We start from the raw sequence: 22,352 nt of genomic DNA on the forward strand, positions 1-22,352 counted from the left end.
ATTAGTTTTACAAAAGAAAATTTCTGAATTAGAACAAGAAATTATTAATTTAAAAATTTCAAATCCAATTGTCCAGACACAAGAAGGTACTATAGAGCCCAAGAATTCTATAGCTAGTCCAGCTCAAACCAATTAATGCTTCAAATTCTGATTTATTTTCTATTTCATCCTTATATGCTTATAATTTAGCCCCTATTTAACAACCATTAAAAAAGAGATTTAAAGAAAAATGGGCTTGGAATAATAATTTTTTGAAAAATGTGTTTTTAGAAGGTGGAGAAAAGTTGTTGATTTGCATACAAAATATTTTATTGTGAGAATGCGCAGTTAAAAATGAGAGTGAGAAAAAGAGAATTTTGTTTTAATGATTGTCAAACAAGTTAATATGAAATTATTATTAATTAATATGTATTTGTTTAAATGAAAATTGCGTGAAATAAAATGTGGTTTTTTAATTTTTTAATTTTGTTAATCAAGCATTATTATTATTATTATTATTATTATTATTATTATTATTATTATTATTATTATTATTCAGAAATCATGTGGTCTCGTTAATGTAACTGACATGTCACGTATAGATTAAATTACAATTACACAATTTATAAATTACGATCATCCATTATCACCTGACTTTCGAAAGTATTTAACAAGATTTTATTAATTTTGATATTGAGTTCTTAAACCACCATAGTTATGAAATTTTCATTATACATCCCAGCTCAATGAACATAACAAACCGAATAATGATTAAAAAAAAAAAAAATCGTTAATTCACACCCCGATAATGGAAACAAAATAGAAAACGAAAGAGAGTAAGAAATATTGATCAAGCATGAGCGGATGAAGAAGGCTATGGCCAGAAATGGGCAAGATACGCATCAGCCAGCATGCGGCCGAGTTGAGCCTGGGCCTCTGTAGTCAGGTGAAGGTTATCTTCCTTGAGCTTCAATCCAATAGCATCCACACATACAACATTAGGGAGGTCAATCCCCTTCTGAATTTCTCTAATTTTCTCCACGAATTCGCCTTTTACTAGTCCAATTGCAACCTGTAACATGATAATACTCAGCATACTAAGCAAAAGAAATACATAGGCCACTGCACACTCGATTCACGTAGACATTTCGGGGTGGATTGGGGAGGGGTACCCAATAGTATGTACAACACAATGATATGTTTTGTAATATAAACGACAAAACTGCATATATCATGGAAATGGAGCTGAAATGAGTGTAAAGAAGTAAATATTTATTTAGAACAAGTTATATATGCACGGGGAAGGTTCCCATAGTGTTCACAAGCTCACAAGTCACGAGTCGAGATCTAACTTAATGACGTAGAATGCAACAAAGTCGTCACAAAACCAGAAATGTGTTGGAAATTTAGACCTGAAAAACTTGAAAAACCAAACATTTAGGTGTAATGTAAGACATAGGAAACGTGTGCTTGTCTTACTGTGTAGGGGGAAGGTGACTTTTCTTGTTTTATGTTTGCTACTGTGCATTTTACACTCACTGAGCCCCTGTTTGATTTCGCTAATTATCAAACCCTAATTCATTCGTTTCCCCATTCCTCCAAGTCACAATCACACCCACACTACCACAATTGCTGCCTGCTGCTGCCACCGCATAAGCAGCGCCGGCCACCAGATTTTTGAAACTTCTTCACAAGTTTCTTATTTTTCAAAGTGTGGCTTTTAACCTTTGTAATTATGCATTTTTCTCTAGAATTAATTATTAACTTCGATTTAAATTTTTATCATTTTTTTTAGTTAAACCAAACATGAGCTTATTATGTGATTTGTTAAAACTGTGTACAGTAATTCAAGTATGTTCGGGATTGGTTGGGACTTCGTAAACCTAAACCAAGTAATATAAAAACCAAAACATTGAGAATAGTAGAATGAGTTACTATGTTTAACCTCAACGAACATCCTAACATGCTCTCTAAAGATTGGTGCTATTCATCCTTCCATTGAGCCCCCTGTCTCTAGGGGAAGAGGACCAAAAAATCAACATTTGATTATATTTGTATCAAATAAAGAGAACAATTAGTAAGACAACTAATTAGGAAACGAGAACTAAAAGGCTCGGATTGGTTGAATTTGAAGCTAGATCTATTTGAACCAAAGGAAACTGATGAGAAAGGAAGACAGTATGAAAGCAAATGTATATACACAATTGAGAGCAAGAAAATTATTTTGTGTGAGAAAAATTGAAATGAGACATGCAAAGACTGATACATTCAGTACAAGTACCAGCCCAGATTGCCATAACCCTAATCAAAGTCCAATTACATGTCATGATGTATGGGATTATAAGATGGCACATTTGATAGGGAGAATTGGATAGCTCCAAATTATAGGGGGCAAGTTGGAATCTTTCTCATTATATTGTACCATCCTTTCTATTGCTGCAATATTAAGGCATAAATCCCACATATGGATTTGAGCTGGTCTCCTCAACGATAATATAGACATTTTAAGATAGGACCTCAAATCTTAATACTATATCAGATACCATAATGCCCAGACGAGCCATTCGAACTATCTAAATGTTCAAACGAGCTTTCAGATTCAAGGATTAATGTTCTCAAACGACCCACCTTCTTGCAAGAACCGCAAGCCTTAATAGCATGCCAGATATGGATAGATTTTTTGTGTGTTGCTTTTCTACCTTATTGACTCTGGGCTCCAGCTAAGCTTTAAGATAATATTCCTCTAATTAGGAACACAAGTACGGATTATTGAGTCATGCTTATTCATAGGCATTGCTATTCTCTACTAATTTTGATTTATTGAATATAAAATTATCAATTTTCTGCTTAGTTACTCATTAATTTTGATCAGAAAAACATAACCAACTGACCTGAATCACCGGAAGAGAAGGCAAATTCAGATCAGCACGCACGTTATGAATAAGTGCCTCCATATTCTCCTTATAACTGTCCGCATCATGCTGATTTAATGCATCACTCTCCCCCTGATACCACAACATTGCCCTAATTTCACCGGAGCCACCCTGCACTGCGGCTGCAGCCCTCTTCACCATGTTCTCGTACAGTAGGGCTCCACGCTCCCACTCCTTGATCGCGGTCCCACCTACAGCACACGGCACCAGGCCGATGATTCCCAGGCGCTCCTTCACCGCGTTTGCGAACGACATCCCGGGCCCCACTCCGCACGTTTTCTTGCAATCGATGTCGTAGTGGAGGGGTTCAGCTGCTGGCTCCCACTGGAGGTTAGCGTTGAGGCGGTGAATTTTGGAAGGGTCAGGAGAGCACTCCGGCGGAACAACACCGTCCCATTTTTTCTGTTTGTCGACTCCGCCGCGGCCCGCCATGTTGCTTTGGCCTGATAGGATGAAGATTTGTCTTGTGGATTGGGGTTGGGTATCATTTTTTTGGGTAGAATTGGGAAGCTCCATTAATGGACTTAAAAATAGCAATTCTTGTTTATCGGATTCAAATGGAAACTAGAATTTGTAAGAAAACCAGGCTAATCATAAAGACTAATAAAAATGTAACGCAGGAAACAGAGTTGGTGATGAATCTCCATTGCTCACGGTCGAAACGTCTCTCTATAGACTCTATTTTAGAATTAACTGTGCAATTTAATATTTATTTTAGTCAATTGTTTTTTATTTTTTACAGTTTTGAGTTGGTGATGTTATTTTATTTGCTTTTGTTTTATATGATGAAATTCCCAAATTCAAGCTACAATGGTAAAACTCACAAGAAAATGAGAAGAAACCGAAGTTGAATATGTACTGGAAAATGAGAAAGACGAGAATCTGACGAAGAAATAGTGGTGATGTAAGGTTATAATGAATAGTGAAGTAAAAGTTCTAACACTCGAAAGTTAAAGAAGCAACATGAGAGGCTAACGTGCACAATATATCAACACATTCCATTGAATTTGGTTATGTTTGCTATTAAAGCCATGTTTGACACTCATTATTTAAAAAATTAAAGAGTTCTGAATATTATTTTTGAAAAATATGTGATTAAAAATTAAGAAAAATTTATTTATTTATGTGTACAATATTTTATTGTATCAATGTGTGGTGAAGAATGATATTCTAACAAAAAATTTAAATTTTTAAAGATTGCCAAACATGTGGCTAAAATACAAGTGAGTCTTTTGTAATGCCCTCCATTTATATTTATTTGCAAATTTTGTTTTTTAGACTTTTATTGACTTCCAGTAGGTGGAAAAGAGTGTGTATAGAGATAAGTGACTCAATCTCCAATGTGGGATCCAAAACACCAAAATGCACTATTTTTTGTTGTAAAAAAACTCCAATGCAACGCTATAAATGAATAGTGTTGCATTAAATTATACTATTTTGGTGCAAAGTGTTTAAAGTCTTTTTTACCCTTTCTTATCCTTTTCCAAATAAATTGATTAAAAAAATTGTGTTATTTGTGTTATATATTTTTTAATACAATAAATTATTATTATTATTTGCATTAAAATAAATTTTAAATGTAAAAATAATAATTAATGAATTAATTAAAAGAAGAAAGAAAATTAAAATATAACAAACACGATTATATCTTAAAGTTAACGCTGGAGATGGGCGTAGGTCAATTCGGTTCTAAAGAGAACCAAATCGAACCAAAATTTTCGGATATTTAGTAAATGGAACCGTAGGGTCCAAACATAATTATGGAATCGTTCGGTTCCATTCGGTTCCGTACTATAATTAAATTTTTTAACATTTATAACAACACTATATAAATACAACTAATGACGCATTCAATCGTAGTTTTACAAATTAACATAGTTAAATTTAATAACATGTAAATAACAAGTTGTCCAGTAAGATTAATTTACCAATACTTACAATTTAGAAATACCAAATAATAGATACTAATACTAAAACTTCAACTATCCATCAATTGCTTGACTTTCCATACTCACTATTAAGAAACTCTGCAAGAAAAAATTGAAAAAGCACAATTAAGTTATTAATAAACATAAATAAATTCAAATTTGTTCAACTAATAAGATTTTATAAAAATATATATATATATATATATATATATAACATATATTTTATTACTTGTCTTAATGTCCTCATATGCTGTTTTTAGTGAAATAATTCTGACCTCTCATTAGGCTGTTTTTTGTCTCCCATTTAAGCATCCAGAATTGATATCACCTTAACAAGAAACTTTATTAAATCCTGCACAAACAATGTGGAACAAAATCATCAAACACTAACAAATGATAGTTGCACCAATTGAACAGAAAGAAACCAGTAAAACATTCTGGAAAACCCTTAAAGAGCATAAGCTAACTGCTAACTGATCATATTAACATGATTAACTGGCTATTTCTCCAATTTAGATGTTGCATACAAACCTACCAAAACCAATCTTATTAACATGATTCCACTATAGACGACTTGATAACATGGAAAAAGAAAGGCGTAGGAATTGGGGAGAAAATGCAATATTTAAATTCAACATGGAAGTTGAGTTCAATCCCACATGTAGTGGACATTGGATAGTAATAGTCTAAGGTAGACCTTTCAAGGCAGACACGGATGAAAACATGTTTGGCTATAGTCTTGACAACAATAGTCATAGACTCATACACTTGACTTCCTTTCCGGAAACTAATTTTGAGGCAGAAAGGAATTGAGACAATTGCGGCCTAATTTCCTTCTTGAGTTATACTATGCTGGATAGGCCATCCTCTGATTTTCTTCTCGAGTCTCTCAAATAGAATTCAACCAAAAGTCAGAAACCATATACAAATTCTTCAACAAAATCTTCAACTGCAAGTCTCTCAAGCAGAATTCAACAGAAAGCAAATACAAATTCTCTAGCGCTAAATAACTCATTAAAATCACATGAACATTTAACCCCTTGAATCCAAGCTCTAAATAACTGCAATGGTTTAGGAATGTCAGAGACCAGTAGACTACTTTGTTCAAATGATCGCTGCGGTCATAGCTTCGATTGGCGGAGGTTACAGCTTCAGTCGGTGGTCACAGCTTCAGTCGACGATTGTATAGGTTTTGGAATGTCAGTGAGGCTGGGAGAATGAGTGCGAGAGTCGAGACAACGTTATGGTGTTTAAGATTATTTAGTGGGTTGGATGATGTTGGGTTAAAAAATGAAACAATAAAATGGGTAATTAAGCCAAAAATTAAAAAATTAGAAATGAAACAAATTTTTGAGCAAAAAATTTGGATTTAGAAATTGTTAATTTGTTTAGAAAAAAATTAAAATTAAAATAATTTAATTTATTCAGCTCTTCGGTTCTTGGTCTAGAACGAGAATCGAACCGTACCCGTCGGTTCTCAATTCAGATACCCGTTCGGGTATTTATTTGACAAGAACCATCGAGTTCGATTCGAGAGATTTATGCAGCGCTAATTAATACGAAATATATTAAACGACGAAAATACATTTGTTGATGAAATGATTTAATATTTTCGTTGTTGCGGTGTTTTTATTAATTGTACTATTTTTTTATATTTATTAATGAATTTAATATTTTACATAATTTAACGTAATTATTTATTTAGCCCCCGTTTGAACCACATTATTGTAAAAATGAGAATGAAAAATATAGTCGTTATAGGCCCCACACAAGAAATAAAAAGTCAAATATAATAACTTAATGTGATAAATAACGATCATATTTTTCATTTTAATGAAAAAATAATGGAGCTCAAATAGGGCCTTAGTAATTTACGTATTTATAAAATGATTAAATAAATAATATTTTCAAGTAAATAAATTACTAAGAATATAAAAAAGGAAGAAAATGATTAACCACTATTCATTTGGTATAAATTTTACAGCGCTGGAGATGACGTGATCCAATAGGCGCAAAAGAGTGTCCAATAGGTGCAAAAGAGTGGGTGGGCTTTCAAATCAAGTGGTGATCAATATCGAGTGACATGATCTATCCAGTGTTACATCGCATCAATTGTCAATTTCTTGTGATGCCATTCAATCTAACCAATAGGATGGTGCATATGAAAACAAAAGACAAATTTTCATTTTAGGTTAAGAAACAAGTCATTTTTTTTTTGTGGATCCACCTATAACCAATGGGATGGTGCAAATGAATGCAGAAGACAATTTTTCTTTTAAGTTAAGAAACAATTCATTTTTTTTTTTGTGGAGCACCTATTTTTTTCAGCAAAACGGTTGTCAAAAACTTGTCACAACAATTGATACAGCAAGGCTACCCTTGAGCATAATGGTACATATAAATCATCTCTCAGTTTCATCATTTTCCGTGTCTCCATCTTCATCGGAAGATTGTTCCTTCTTATGCTCTTCTTCGACAGCATTCAATTTGCACTTCTTCTCTTGCTTCTTCTGTTTCTTTTTCTGCCGTTTCAAACGCTTTTTTGCTGTGCGCTCCTCTGCAGCTTTTAATCTTTCTTCCCTTCTCCGAATGAATTCTGTAATTTCTTTCCTTTTCTGGTAATCAGCATCCATCCTGGCAAGCCGATCTTGTTCTTTCCGTCTCATCTGCCTATACTGTAATCATGACCCAAAAAGGGTTAAATCTTCATGCCAGGGGATAAACATGAGGTGTTAAGCTATAGAGATTTCAATAATCACATTAAAGTCCTAAAAGCTAAAAACTATTTTTGAGCTTATTATATTTGAATTGTTTGTTAACAATATTCTGGTGCATCTAAAATAATCAGACCTTCCAAAACTATGCATGAATATTCCAGCAGAAGAAACAAAACTTAATCTGATAATATAAAATGCTGACGGTCAATTTGCTCTTTTGAAACCTAATATGCAAACCTATAAAGTTGCACATAATATCTAAAGAACAGTTTGTCTAATCTCTGCATCGCGTTCAGCTCAGCTGCAATTTAAATCCAGTGAAGAATTCGAGTTTCAGACATAACAGGGGAAAACTGCCAGACAGAGAGAGCTCTATTTTTAACAAAGCAAATACTGTTGCATGCCATTCTTTGAGAGGAGTGAGCCATGTATGAATTTATAATCTAGGGTTTTTCTTCCTCGATGGAGAAATATATTGTTGGAATTTGTTCCCCATACTTTATTTTGAATATTAATCAATGTTTGCAAAGAAGGATTTTTCAGCTGCATGTGTTTCTGCATTCAGTCAGCAGCACTATGGTTTATGAGATTAGTATTTGTTCAGGCAGAGTAAGAGGATTTATCGCTTCTATTTAAATAATTTCTTGTTTTATATTGGTTTCATACTTGCAACTATTACAGTACATATATATTCATACACATACATAAAAATAATCAAACAAAAGGTGTCATAAATGAAACCTTAGGAGCTTGAGCTTAACCAAAGCTATAGTCGGCAACACACTTGCTGATGCCTTTTCAAATTTCTGTTTGGTTGATGCTACATGTTTCGTCTTCTATTTATTTAAGTTTATTATCAGCTTTTAATTGAAATTGAAAAACTTTGCATTCACTCTTAAGCTTTGCATAATTATTTAAAATATTAATCGTTACAATGCTTTAAATTTATAAATTGCAAGCTTAAATTCCAGTACTTAAAATTTAGATACTTGAAGTGTTCAAATACTATTTTGTTCTCTGTTTTCAATGTTCGAATTTCAGTGTTAATACACCCCTCTACAAGGGACTCTCATCTAATAGCAGGGAAATAATCCTCATCTCAAAAGAGAGAATGTTTCTTACTCTAGACACAAACATAAAATATTACCAAAGACGAGTTTTGTAACGTAGATAAGTGCATTAACGGTTCCTTTGCATTAAAAATGACAAGTGCCATTATTTGCAATTGATTAGGGCATGATTATATTTTCCATCCCTACCTCTCCGCATTGAGCTTTGGTGGGAACTTATTTCACTATAGGCTATAATTACATCCCATAATCTCGCATTTGTGTTTACTCAACAACTATATTCTCTATATCCTTAGTCCTTACATCAAAGCTACTGCAGTCACCTATACAGTTCTAATAGTCAATGATTGCCTTATAAATTTGCCACATTTTCCCCATTCTAATTACATAAATGATCTTAGGAAAAGCTTTTAAATTTTTTTGACAAACAAGCCTCAAATTCTCGCAACTTTCTGTTGAGAAATGCTAAACACATTCAAGCTTTGCAAGAGCGTGGATTAAACCATTTGTGTGAGCATGCAGGCACATTATATTGTGGGTCCCACTACGCTGTACACATTGTCATCACAGATGGTCCAAATTTATGCGTACAGATGCAAGGGAATTTAGCAATCCAACCAATTTCTCTCATCTCTAAATCCACCTGCTAAATTGAATTGCCATGTTAAAAAGGGGAATTGTCCATTGCTTGGTAAATAGGAGTAACGGTTAGTGGCAACATGCTATTCCAAGTATATACCCAAGACTCATTATGGTTGCACTTCACAATTTCATGTCAACATGGATCCATTGTTTCCGAAGGTGTGTGAGGCTTACGCCTTGCAGTCTTTGAGGTGAGGCGTACCCTTGACAACCAGAGGCTTACGCATCTTGGACATTAGATGCATGCCTTTCGAGGCTTTCACCTTAATTTTAATCGGTTTCAGTGGTGGACTTTTAGGTTTTCAAATTCAAGTCCATTTATTTACCACTAGAGATCGGGTATTTTTTAGAAGCCTGTACTTAAAAAAAATTGGGCACGAGTGAAACGAGCATGTTTTGGGATTATTAAAGTTGGCTTCTATATTTGCTTCTGGTTTGGGATTTTATACCATGGCAGCCTCTCTAACACAAGTTGGCCTCATAGACAGATAACTGTCAGGAGAAGGGCTGCAACCTGTTTGGCCTAATCATAAATCCTTTCAACCATATATCTAGTCAAATCAAGTTTGTTTGCCTTGACAGAAATTACGACACCTGCTATTAGGATTGTAATCATTTGACTTTTCTTCATCAAAGTTCTTTCAACTAAAACTATCCCAGATTAGCTCCCAATTGATGGAACAATAATAGCTTTCATCCAGGGGCGGACCTATTAATTGCCCCCATTGGACACTAAATTTTCTTGACATTCAAAAAAGCCCATACAATAGATTAATAGAAGCCCATGATTTTTAACCCAAGACCAACAATCTTTTAAGTTTTTAACATTGAAAATAAGATCCATAATTCCCAAACCCTATAAACCAGAACCAGTGTGAGGAAGCGAGAGTGCGCGAGTGTGATGGAGGACGGACGGTGCAGTGCGAATAGATTGAAGAAACAAAATTTGGTAATCAATTTCTCTGTCTTAATCCTATTATTTATGTTTTATATAGTTATTTATGCAAATAGCAAGTTTAGATATTGTGGTTGGATTAAAAAAATATATGAAGCCGTGAATCAGTGTCAGTGAATGAAATGAATTGATATTTCAGCAATATGAATTGAAAATGTCTTGAATTGTAAATTGTTAGATAACTTAGATTTACTTAATTACTTCCTGAGTTTCCTGTCTAGGAATTTGGATCAGGGACGGAATTGAAAATGTCTTGAATTTGGATTGTAGTGGTTCAGTTGTTGGACCTGGATTCTCAAATGTCGATTGTTACCCTTTTTACATATTTTTACCGGAACCTGTAAAATTTTTTCACATTAGGATTTAGGTCTCTTGGGTTTTAGTTACTTATATTTGATATCCAAGTATCAATCTGAGTATTTGTATTTCATTTATATTACTCGAGAAACTCACTTATTTTTGAGATCAAGGTCATTTTAGTTCATCAATTTTAGATTCGGAGTTCATCTCTTAAATTTCCATTTCACCGTTGGTATATTTATGCAAGCATTGTTTGGCTTGTAGGATAGGAAGATATGTTGAGATATTTTAAAAGGGTATCTCAAATATCTACTGAAGAAAATGTCGAGGCAAAGAAACAATGCATTGAGGAAATTTCTATTCAAGAAAATGTCGAAGCAAAGGAAGCCAGTGGTAAGGATACTACTGTTGGAGAAAATGATGAAGCAAAAGAAGCAAGTATTGATGACACTAATTTTTAAGAAAATGATGAGGTAAAGAAAGCAAGTATTGAGCATATTGAAATTGCACAACTTCCCACGGATCCCAAATTAAGAACTCCAATATTGGATTACAATGTTAATCTTCGACATCAAATAAGAGGAGCATACTTGCAGAGACGTCCGTGTCAACCTCGGAGTCACGTGTTTCCACGTAAAAAATCAAGGCCATTCATTCCTACTTGGTTCAATGAATATCCTGATTGGTTAGAATATAGTATAAGTAAAAATGCTTCATTTTGCTTATACTGTTATCTTTTTAGACCAAACAATAGGGAATAAAGAAGTGGTGATGCTTTTGTAAAAAAGGGGCTCCATAATTTTAAAAAGAAGGATAGACTTGGAGTTCATGTTGGAGATGTCCATAGTGCACACAATCAAGCCTGAAGAAACTGTGAAGCCTTGATGAATCAAGAGCAACATATTGAGACAGTTTTATTCAAGCAACCAAAACGAGCACGGAGTGCATATCAAATTCGTTTGAATGCATCAATTGATTGTATACGACTTCTTTTACATCAAGGACTAGCTTTTCGTGGTCATGATGAGTGTTGTTGGAATTTTATGCGCAATATTAAAGAGATGGAAAAGAAAATCAACACAAAAATTTACGTGGTTCGGCGGTGTGCAGGTCCATGAGAGCGAAGCAGAAATATCTTTATTCAATAGTGAAAAATAGGGTTACAATATATTATTTATACTAACACTAGCCTGGGCTCATATAAAACTTTAAGGCTCGTACAGGAAATACCCATGTACCGTACCGCGGGGGCAACACTCAACCTATTCAGCATCCCTAACAACCAGACAGTGAATTAAACCTGCGCAAGATCGATGCCGTCGCTCCGCTCCGCGCCGACATCGGCCCATTTGATCCAAGACCTATGTTCCACTCTATATAAGCCACATGCACAACAAGTGTGAAGAGTCAAATAATCAAGGTAACTTTCTTGAACAGTTGAAGTTTCTAGCTGTGATCATAATGAAAGGATTAAAGCTATCACTTCGAAAAATGCTCCAAAAAATTACAAACTAACATCACCAAAAATTCAGAAGGATATTGTAAGTGCTGGAGGTGTTGAAACGATTGATGTTATTGGTGAGGACACCAGATTCAGACCTCCATTGACACATTTTTACAGACGCCGAAAGAAGCTTGCCCAACCACCCAGCTTATGATTGGGAGATTGACTGCAACTTATATTGATATATCCACTCGATAGGGTCGAGTTTTCTCCCGCCCCAAGAGAGTTGATGAGGACATCTAGTTTATTTATTTTAGTGACATCCAGTTCATTTATTTCATTTTAGTTGGACTGTTGTTTTGTTTATTTTAGTTGAGTTACTTTTATGGATTTGTGTAATGGGCTTAGCCCTCTCTCTTAGGGTTTTCTTTGTTATTTAAATCTCTTTCGCCATGTAATTGATAGTTGATGAATAAATAATTATTTTGTGGCTTATGGCGAAATTCCCCTCTTTTCCATTCTTTTTCCCCAATTTTCTTTTCTTCCCTCCCTTCCCCTGATTACTTCTTCCTGATTCATTAAATTTCAATTTCTTAATTAAATTTTCTATTGGTGCTGCATCAGTTGATGAGGACATCTAGTTTATTTATTTTAGTGACACCTAATTTATTTATTTCATTTTAGTTGAACTGTTGTTTTGTTTATTTTAGTTGGGTTACTTTTATGGACTTGTATAATGGGCTTAACCCTCTCTCTTAGGGTTTTCTTTGTTATTTAAATCTCATTCGTCATCTAATTGACAGTTGATGAATAAATAATTATTTTGGTGGCTTGTGGCAAAATTCCCCTCTTTCCCATTCTTCTTCCCCTATTTTCTTTTCTTCCCTCCCTTCTTCCTGATTTCTTTTTCCTGATTCATTGAATTACAGTTTCTTCATTAAATTTTCTATTGGTGCTGCATCAAATTTGGTATCAGAACCTAAAATTGGGTAATCTCTCATCTCCAATCCAAAAATTTCTTCCTGCTTCCTTCCCAAAAAAAATAAAATTGTTGGAACAGCACAATTGAAGATTTAGTGTAAGAGCAGGAGTTGCCATTTTTTTTCAGTTTTCTTTCTTTGGGAAAAAAAAAAAAAGAGGTTACTGTTCATGGGTACTGTTCACAGCCCAAAAAGTCAGTTTTTGTATTTCTGTCAGTTTTTGGAAAAAAAAAAATCAGTTTTGGAGTTTTAGGAGTTTGCTGCTGCTAAGTGTGTTGTTTCATAAATTTCATCCCTAGCAATCAAACCCTACTTACATTCAGCCTATATACAAGATCAGCCCACCTTACGTTAACCCAACCCTATAATAATCCATATATCCACAAATAATTATTACCCGCGAGCCCATTCCTTTTATCAAGACATTTGGGCCATAAACTAGTTGTCCAAATTACTCTCAATCCCAGTTAAAACTCACTCGCTTAATCCAATTCAAACCCACAACCCATTTCTTCTCAGTCACCATAGCCACCATAAACTACAGTTACCAGACAAATCGTTCCACCTACACACAAACCAAACACAGTACACCCCTTCACTTACACACTCAGGATAGAAGTCACAATCATCTCCACCGCAACCTGCCGTCGCAACACCACAACAGAGGGACAGTTTCTACATACACCACTAGCAGAACTAGAACAGTAGTCACTCATATTCACAAGAAACCACCTGAAACGAAGGAAAGGACGCAATTATATCCAGAGCCCACGTGTCAACAGTTCGAGCAACTAAACGACGGGAAATCCTTGACCTCTATTTATTGTTGGTTTACACTACTTCATTTTAAGATCGCATCATTTACATTACTTGTGTTGCTGTTATTTGATAATTGTAGTCTTAAAAATCCACTTGATCAAAATTTGTGAGTTAACATCCATTGTTCCCCGATTACCCCCACGTGATTAGACCTTTCGAATAGTCATTTGTATCCTTGCTTTCTATTTTATTTGCATCAATATGATTAGCTTGCCACGTTCGGCCCTACGTAATCCCATCTTTTTTTTAAGTAACTTAAAAATTAAAAACTAAAAAAATTGCTATTTTACTGTTGGTACCCATTTTTTATTGATCTCAGTAGTGCATTTCACTTAGCTAGTGTTACTTTGTATGCATTTACGTAGTGATCGCATTACTACCTCAAGCTCTAGTACCCTTGCCATGGATCCGTCCCAAATTGAGGCCCTCACCCGACAGTAGGCACAATTACAAAATCAATTAACGGCTGTCCAAATTGAGAGAACTGCTACTCGTGAAGAGAATAGAGCCCTAGCCACTAGGTTGAACAATCTTCATCCAACCCCATATTCGACTGAAGCTGAAAACTCTGAAATTTCCATTAATAGACCTTATCGTCGTCCACAAGGTGGTTGACACCATGCCAAACATGATTGTAGGGATGAAAATTAGGCTCGTGGACGAGAACGAGAGTATCACCGTCATGGTACACAGTCTTCCCCTCGCCACGAGGAGCGTCTCTTTCGAAACATTAAGTCAAATGCCCCTACATTTGATGATTGTGTAAATCCTAGTGTATTCAATCAATGGGTTAAAGATATGGATCGTCTCTTCGCCTGGTATGAGGTCCCGGAAGATCGGAGGATACAATTTGCCAGTTTGAAATTAACTGGCACTGCTCAACTCTTTTGGGAAAGTGTTGAAGACCTCCTGGAGAAACGTCATGCTCCCCCTGTTGGGAGTTAGAATGAAATGAAGCGTCGCCTTCAAGAAAAGTATTTACCTCAATCTTATAGGGATAACTTGCTGGATCAATGGAATGCACTTACGCAAAGCAATCGACCTATGATCGAATACGTTGCTCAGTTTGATGAGTTTCGAATGAGATGTCAGGTTGTTGAGAATGAGGTCATGACCTTGAGTAGGTTTAGGCAAGGCATAAGAGATGATCTTAGACATGAGCTTGTCCTTAAAGGCGTCACCACTCTTGACACCGCCTACTCTTTCGTTCGGGATTACGAGTTAGTGACTACAATACTGTATAGAACTCGTAGTGACACCCGCACTGCAACCTCTTCTTCATCCACTCCATCCCCTAAATCTATTCTAGGGCCTCCTCCTTCTAATGCTAGCCCTACATCAAATAGTAAGGGTAAAGGTTTTGAGGTTTCAAGGGCGTCCTCCCTCTCGTTTTCAATGTTTCAACTGTAAAGGTTTCAGTCACATTTCTTCTAAGTGTCCTAGCCGAGCACTAGTTATGGAAGAGCGTGAAGGTATAGTTTACGAACCATTAAAGGACCAGGTTTATGAACCTACGTTGGAAGAGTATGATGACTTGGAGGATAGTAAAGATACCTTCTTAGGTTGTATTCAAACCAATCCTCTTGTCCCATACACGCCTAGAGTCGGTGTCGTCCGTTGCACTCTTACCCAACCCAAGGATGCTGATAATTAGCGTCGTCATGCCATCTTCCACACTTACATCAAGATAAATAATAAGGGCTATAAAGTTATCGTGGATAGTGCAACTGCATTAATGCAGTTTCGATGGCTACTGTATCCCATCTTGGGTTAAAGCCAATTCCTCACCCTCAGTCGTATAGCGTCTCTTAGATTGATACCTCTTTTATAACTGGCAAGGAGCGTTGTCTAGTCCCTATCTAGTTCCTCAAATATAAGGACCATATATGGTGTGACGTCATTTCGATGGATGTCGGGCACGTCATTTTGGGACGACCTTGGTTATTTGACCTAGATGTAACCATCTATGATCGATTCAATTCCTGCTCTTTCGTGTTTAATGGAAAGAAGATTCACTTTAACTCACTGCCCCCAAAACCTATTGGCTCACACAAAACAAAGAAAAGTGTGGAACGAAAAGGGTCGCATATCATTAGCCCTACGGAGTTTGAGCGCTCACTTGTTAGTGACTCAGTGTTCGCTGTTGTCATTATGGAGGTTCCATTGAACTCCGCAATAGAGAGCCCTGCTGAAATTCACTCATTTCTTCAAGAGTTTCGGGATGTATTCCCGGAGGACCCATCTGACGAATTACCTCCCCTGCGGGACATTCAGAATGCCATAGATTTCGTCCCGAGGGCATTCCTTCCACATTTGCCTCATTATAGGATGAATCCTACTGAGCATGTTGAACTCCAGAGGCAAGTAGATGAACTCTTCACAAGGGGTTCATTCGTGAGAGTTTAAGCACTTGTGCAGTTCCCGCCCTGTTGACCCCTGAGAAGGATGATTCTTGGAGAATGTGTGTGGATAATCATTCCATCAATAGGATCACGATGAAGAATCGTTTTCCTATTCGTAGACTTGACGATATGCTAGATATGATGGTTGGTGCTACAATCTTTTTGAAAATTGATCTGAAGAGTGGATATCATCATATTAGAATCCGCCCACGTGATGAGTGGAAGACCGCCTTTAAACGAAAGATGGTCTTTATGAATGGCTGGTCATGCCTTTTGGGCTAAGCAACACGCCAAGCACCTTTATGCGAGCAATGAAACAAACTCTTCGACTAGTAATTCATCCGCACCTTCAAAGAGCGGATCATAGAAGGTGCAAGATGTGCTTCCATTCCTTTACCTATTTCTGTGCTTATTTGCCAATATGTTTTCATGGGTAAGTTTCTTGTTATCTACTTTAATGATATTCTCATCTATAGTAAGACTAAGGAGCAACACCGTGACCACCTTACACAAGTTTGTTCTACCCTACGTGGAACTAGTCTGTATGCTAATGTCGAGAAGTGCTTTTCCTTCACCGATACAGTCGTTTTCCTGGGTTCGTTGTCTCTTCGACAGGGGTATCTACTGATCCTGCTAAGATTCAGGCGATTCTTGATTGGCCTGAACCTAAGACTATTCATGACGTCAGGAGTTTTCACGACTTAGCTACATTTTACCGTCGCTTTATCAAGGGGTTTAGCACCATTATGGCTCCTATCACAAAGTGCATGAAGAAAGGGGAGTTTCATTGGACACAAGAGGCAGTTAAGACCTTTAAGTTGGTCAAAAGGCGAATGACAGAGGCTCCTGTCATACGTTTTCCAGATTTTTCCAAAGTCTTTGAGGTCGAGTGTGATGCTTCCAGGTTAGGTATAGGAGGAGTCTCGAGTCAGGATCGTCACCCTGTTGCTTACTTCAGTGAAAAGTTAAATAAGGCCAAACAACAGTACTCAACTTATAATAATGAATTGTATGTGGTGGTCCAAGCGTTGCGCTATTGGCGCCACTATTTGTTCTTTAATCAGACCACGAGGCTCTCCGTTACCTCAACTCCCAGAAAAGATTGAGCTCTAGGCATGGTCGTTGGATTGAATATTGCAAGCCTATTCGTTTGTTTTAAAACACAAGAAGGGCGTGGAGAACCAAGCAGCTGATGCTTTAACTCGTCGTATCTCCCTTTTGTCGATCATAAGTGTCAAGGTCATCGGTTTTGAAAGGCTTAAGGAGTATTATGCGGCATGTCCCGATTTTAAGGATATTTTTCTTGAATTGCAAGGTAAACAGTCAGATACCACGGATGGCTTCCGCCTTGAAGAGGGTTACCTTTTTGGAGCCAATAAATTGTGCATCCCTCGAATTTCAGTGCGGAATTTCATAGTGTGGTCAGTTCATGCTGGAGGGTTAGCCGGTCACTTTGAGCGTGATAAGACCATAGAGGTTGAACGCTAATTCTATTGGCCTAGTTTGAAGAAAAATGTGGCTAAGATTGTTAGTACATGTAACACTTGTCAATTGGCCAAACAGAAAAGGCAAAACACAGGCCTATACACTCCTCTTCCCGTCCCTAATTGTCCTTGGCAAGATGTTAGTATGGATTTTGTGTTAAAACTTTCACGCACCCCAAAGAAACATGATTCTATTTTTGTGGTTGTCGATCGTTTCTCAAAAATAGCTCATTTTATCCCCTGTAGCAAGATCTCAGATGCGTCCAAAGTTGCCATGTTGTTCTTTAATGAGATTGTCAAATTATATGGGCTTCCTAAGACCATTGTGTTCAATAGGGATGTTCGTTTCACTAGCCATTTTTGGAGAACTTTGTGACAAAAGATGGGTACCAAATTAAAATTTTCTACGGCCTACCACCCTCAGACTAACGATCAAACTGAAGTAGTTAATCGTAGTCTTGGTAATTTGTTACAATGTCTGGTCTAGGAAAATTTTCGAAATTGGGATTTGATCCTTCTAATAGCTCAAATTGCGTAAAACAGTTCCATGAATCGTTCATTAGGTATGAGTCCATTTGAAATTGTTCACGGGTATATAAGCCTAGAAAGCCGTTAGATCTCATTCCTATGTCCCCACAGGCTAGAGTGTCAGTGTCAGCAGAAGCATGTGCACAACACTTTCGTGATTTGCATATTGAGATCAATAAATAACTTGAAGCAAGTAATGCAAAGTATAAACTCCAAGCTGATTTGCATAAACGACATATTGAGTTTAATATTGGAGATTATGTTATGGTCTGCATTAGGCCAAAGCGGCGTCTACATGGACCCGCCAAATTGCAAGCCCGTAGTGCTGGTCCTTATAAAATTTTAAAGCAAGTTAGCCCAAATGCATACATTGTTGACATCCCACCACACCTTGGTTACCACTCTACTTTCAATATTAAGGATTTAGTTGCTTATAAAGGCTATTTCATTCCCTCAGCTGATCCTTTGTTAACTCCTTTTGTGGACCTTGATCCTGATTCTTTAACCACTTCTAACCCACCACCACCTCTCACAGTACACAAAGATAATATTGATACTATTTTAGATGAAGAAACTGTGTTAACTCATGATGGAGAGGTTCAGCGCTTCCTTATTCATTGGGTTGATCGACCAAATTATGACTGTACATGGATCCCCAGAGAGACACTACAGCAATTGGGTCAAGTTTATTGCAGCTTTATCGGAATCAGCAGGATCTTTCTTGGCCAGATCGCCTCCCGTCCACCCAGGGGGAGTTGGTGAGGACACCAGATTCAGACCTCCACTGACACATTTCTACAAACGCCGGAAAAAGCTTGCCCAACCACTCAACTTATGGTTGGAAAATTGATTGCAACCTATATTGATATATCCACCAACAGGGTCGAATTTTCTCCCACCTCGGTAGAGTTGATGAGGACATCTAGTTTATTTATTTTAGTGACATCCAGTTTATTTATTTCATTTTAGTTAGACTGTTATTTTGTTTATTTTAGTTGGGTTACTTTTATGGACTTGTGTAATGGGCTTGGCCCTCTCTCTTAGGGTTTTCTTTGTTATTTAAATCTTTTTCGCCATGTAATTGACAGATAATGAATGAACAATTATTTTGGTAGCTTGTCGTGAAATTCCCCTCTTTCCCATTCTTCTTCCCCTATCTTCTTTTCTTCCCTCCCTTCCCCTAATTTCTTCTTCCTGATTCATTGAATTTCAGCTTCTTCATTAAATTTTCTATTGGTGTTGCATCAGTTATCATCAAAGATATTGATGATACATTCTTTTCAATTTTAGTTGATGAATCTCAAGATATCTCAGTGAAGGAGCAAATGTCTGTTGTTTTACGTTACGTTGATAAGACGGGACGTGGTTGAATGTTTTATTGGGATTGAACATGTTTCCAACACTATAGCTCTATCACTTAAAGCGGCTATAGATAAATTATTTTCAAGATATGGGTTGAGTATATGCGAGGTCAAGATTATGATGGGGCGAGTAATATGCAAGGTGAGTTCAAATGTCTCAAAACATTTATTTTGAAAGAGGATCCAAGTGTCTTTTATATTCATTGTTTTGCTCATCAACTTCAATTAACTCTTATAGCTATAGCAAAGAAGCATGAGAAAGTCCAAAAACTCTTTAATTTGGTTTCTAGAGTGGTGAATATTTTTGGAGCTTCTTCTAAACGTTGTGATATTCTTCGAGAGAAACAAGAAGCCATAATTTCTAAAGCACTCATTAATGGTGAGATTTCAAGTGGGCGAGGTCTTAATCAACAAAGTACTATTGCACGTTTTGATGATACACGTTGGGGATCGCATTATCGTACGTTGGTTACTTTGATTTTGATGTTCTCACCTATAATTGATGTCATTGAAATGATTTCAATTGATGGATCAACACGTGAACAAAGATGTGATGCTGATAATTTATTGGACTCAATGCAGTCATTTGAGTTTGTGTTTAATTTACACCTCATGAGAACTGTCTTAGGAATTTCAAATGAATTGTCTACGGCATTACAAAGAAAAGATCAAGATATTGTCAATGCCATGAGTTTAGTAACAGTATGCAAACAAAGACTCCAAGAAATGAGGGACAATGAGTGTGATTCTTTTTTGGATGAAGTCGTTTCTTTTTGTCAAAAGCATAATATTGATGTTCTTGATATGGATAGTGTGTTTGTACGCCCGGTCGCTCACGGCGTAATAATGAAGAAATGACAATTTTTCATCGCTTACGTGTGGATTTATTTTATTCTGTCATTGATATGCAACTTCAAGAATTGAATGATCGTTTTTCTGAGGCAAGTACAGAGTTACTTCTTTGTTTAACATGTTTATGCCCCGATGATTCATTCTCTACTTTTAACAAGGATAAATTAATTCGTCTTGCTAAGTATTATCCTAAAGATTTTTCAAAGGTACAGCTCATGACACTTGATGATCAGCTTTGAAACTATATTGTTGATATGCGCTCTAACAAGGAGTTCAGAGAATTGAAGGGACTTAGTGAACTTGCATTGAAGTTGGTTGGGACCAAAAGAAATAAAGTGTACCCATTAGTTTACATGCTTGTGACTTTAGGATTAACTCTTCCAGTTGCTAATGCTTCAGTTGAAAGAGTATTTTCGGCTATGAACATTGTGAAGAATCGACTGCGTAATCAGACTGGAGACCAATGGATGAATAATAGCTTAATTGTGTATGTGGAAAAAGATGTATTTAACGAAATCGATAACAAGACTATTATACGGCGTTTTCAAAGTATGAGAAGCTGTAAGGAACAATTGTAAAAAAGTACTACGTTTTGATTATTATCGTTATTTCTAACTTGAAATTCTTTTTTACATAATTTTTTCTCGCCCCCACTGGATCATAATCCTAGGTCCGCCCCTGCTTTCATCCGATCTTCAGATGTAGTTCTACCTACCCCCAACCACGGCTTTCTGCCAAGAGAAACAACATCTTCCAACAAATGTATTGATAGTACATATAATTCAACAAATGAATCACCATTTTGCTTGCTCTATATGTTGTGGAATCTTACCTATACAAAAGAACATGATGAACAAGAATAGTGTATGAAATTGCTCACAACAGGCAATTATCTTAAGTACAGACATTTCATACTCCATGTTCAGGTAAATTAGTGATACCAAATCGTGATTCTCGTAAATGATAACAATTTCCAGGAACAGTCAATTCAAATGAACCAAATTAGATTCAAATCTAAGTGATATATTAATACTTCATAACAGAAAAAGCGGTATGCAATACCTGATGGAAGTCACCGGAGCCAGAACCAGCGGAACTACCAGAGGTGTTGTTGACCCGAACTGGCACACATTCAATAATACGGCGTAGTTTTACCTCGAGGTCCTCATCTTCAGGGTTAGGTTGGGGTGGTGTATACTCAACTAGGGCATTGGAAGAAGTCGAAGCCGGGGGCCGAGGAGGGAGCACCTTCACATGCCTCTCCGCCGCCGTGACAACCTGCAGATCGCCGGCAGCGACTGAAGTCTGCCTATCGGATGACGATGACATGCTAATTCTAAATCTTCTGCAGAACCCTGGGTGCCTCTGACTTAGAATTCGCTTTACAGAAATGTTTGGGGAAATAATAGCACAGGTAACGTAAAATTTGAAGTATTTTATTAATCGAGATGTGAATTATTTGTGTACCATAAGTGTATAATTATAAAATATTCCTGTATCACATTGATGTGCATGTTAATTTCGTCAATTCTATTTACTTGAATAGTCATAATTTATTAAAACAAGTGAAAAATTCTTGTAAGATTTCTCAAAAAATTATTATTATTATTATTTCGTTGGTGGTCGTTTAACTAATTTCTTTCCCAATGGTACAGAATTTGATTTTTCTTAATTGACGGAAAAAGCGATAAATAAGTCATCATTTGAGCATGCTTGAAAAATATTTATAAATAATTTAAACTATATATAGATAAATATAAGTAGTCAATACTTGTGAATCATTAAAAATAAAAAGTGAAACTCCATAACACAGAGTCCATAAACCATATTCACCTCGTCTCAATTGAATATATTTCAAGTACATAGATCTAAGAAAAATTAGTCTAATAAGTATTAACATTGAGTGTGAATAACATTGTTTATTTTTTGTAAGTTGGTAGTGGAATTGAGGTTTTGTT

At 36.2% G+C, this 22,352-nt stretch overlaps 2 protein-coding genes across 2 annotated transcripts; both read right to left on the reverse strand.

Annotated features, from left to right (window-relative positions):
• Positions 1-660: 660 nt before the first annotated feature.
• Positions 661-3,592, reverse strand: LOC111410633 (probable carbohydrate esterase At4g34215). Its single transcript, XM_023041070.1, has 2 exons — positions 2,871-3,592; positions 661-1,051 (listed from the first exon to the last, which is right to left on the reverse strand). Exons 1-2 carry the CDS (start codon positions 3,426-3,428, stop codon positions 854-856), a joined length of 756 nt encoding a protein of 251 aa, XP_022896838.1. The 5' UTR covers positions 3,429-3,592; the 3' UTR covers positions 661-853.
• A 3,410-nt stretch (positions 3,593-7,002) lies between these two features.
• LOC111410634 (PRKR-interacting protein 1-like) lies at positions 7,003-21,842 on the reverse strand. Its single transcript, XM_023041071.1, has 2 exons — positions 21,457-21,842; positions 7,003-7,515 (listed from the first exon to the last, which is right to left on the reverse strand). The coding sequence occupies exons 1-2, from the start codon at positions 21,721-21,723 to the stop codon at positions 7,243-7,245; spliced, it is 540 nt and encodes a 179-aa protein (XP_022896839.1). The 5' UTR covers positions 21,724-21,842; the 3' UTR covers positions 7,003-7,242.
• Positions 21,843-22,352: the final 510 nt, after the last annotated feature.

Source organism: Olea europaea, chromosome 15, assembly GCF_002742605.1.
Source record: "Olea europaea var. sylvestris chromosome 15, O_europaea_v1, whole genome shotgun sequence".
Taxonomy (NCBI): domain Eukaryota; kingdom Viridiplantae; phylum Streptophyta; class Magnoliopsida; order Lamiales; family Oleaceae; genus Olea; species Olea europaea.

Coding starts and splice junctions, on each gene's coding strand:
- LOC111410633 (XM_023041070.1), bottom strand. CDS start 3,428: ATGGAGCTTCCCAATTCTACCCAAAAAAATGATACCCAACCCCAATCC. Junction 1,052..2,870: donor CTTCTCTTCCGGTGATTCAG/GTCAGTTGGTTA, acceptor ATCATGTTACAG/GTTGCAATTGGACTAGTAAA.
- LOC111410634 (XM_023041071.1), bottom strand. CDS start 21,723: ATGTCATCGTCATCCGATAGGCAGACTTCAGTCGCTGCCGGCGATCTG. Junction 7,516..21,456: donor GCTCCGGTGACTTCCATCAG/GTATTGCATACC, acceptor TCATGATTACAG/TATAGGCAGATGAGACGGAA.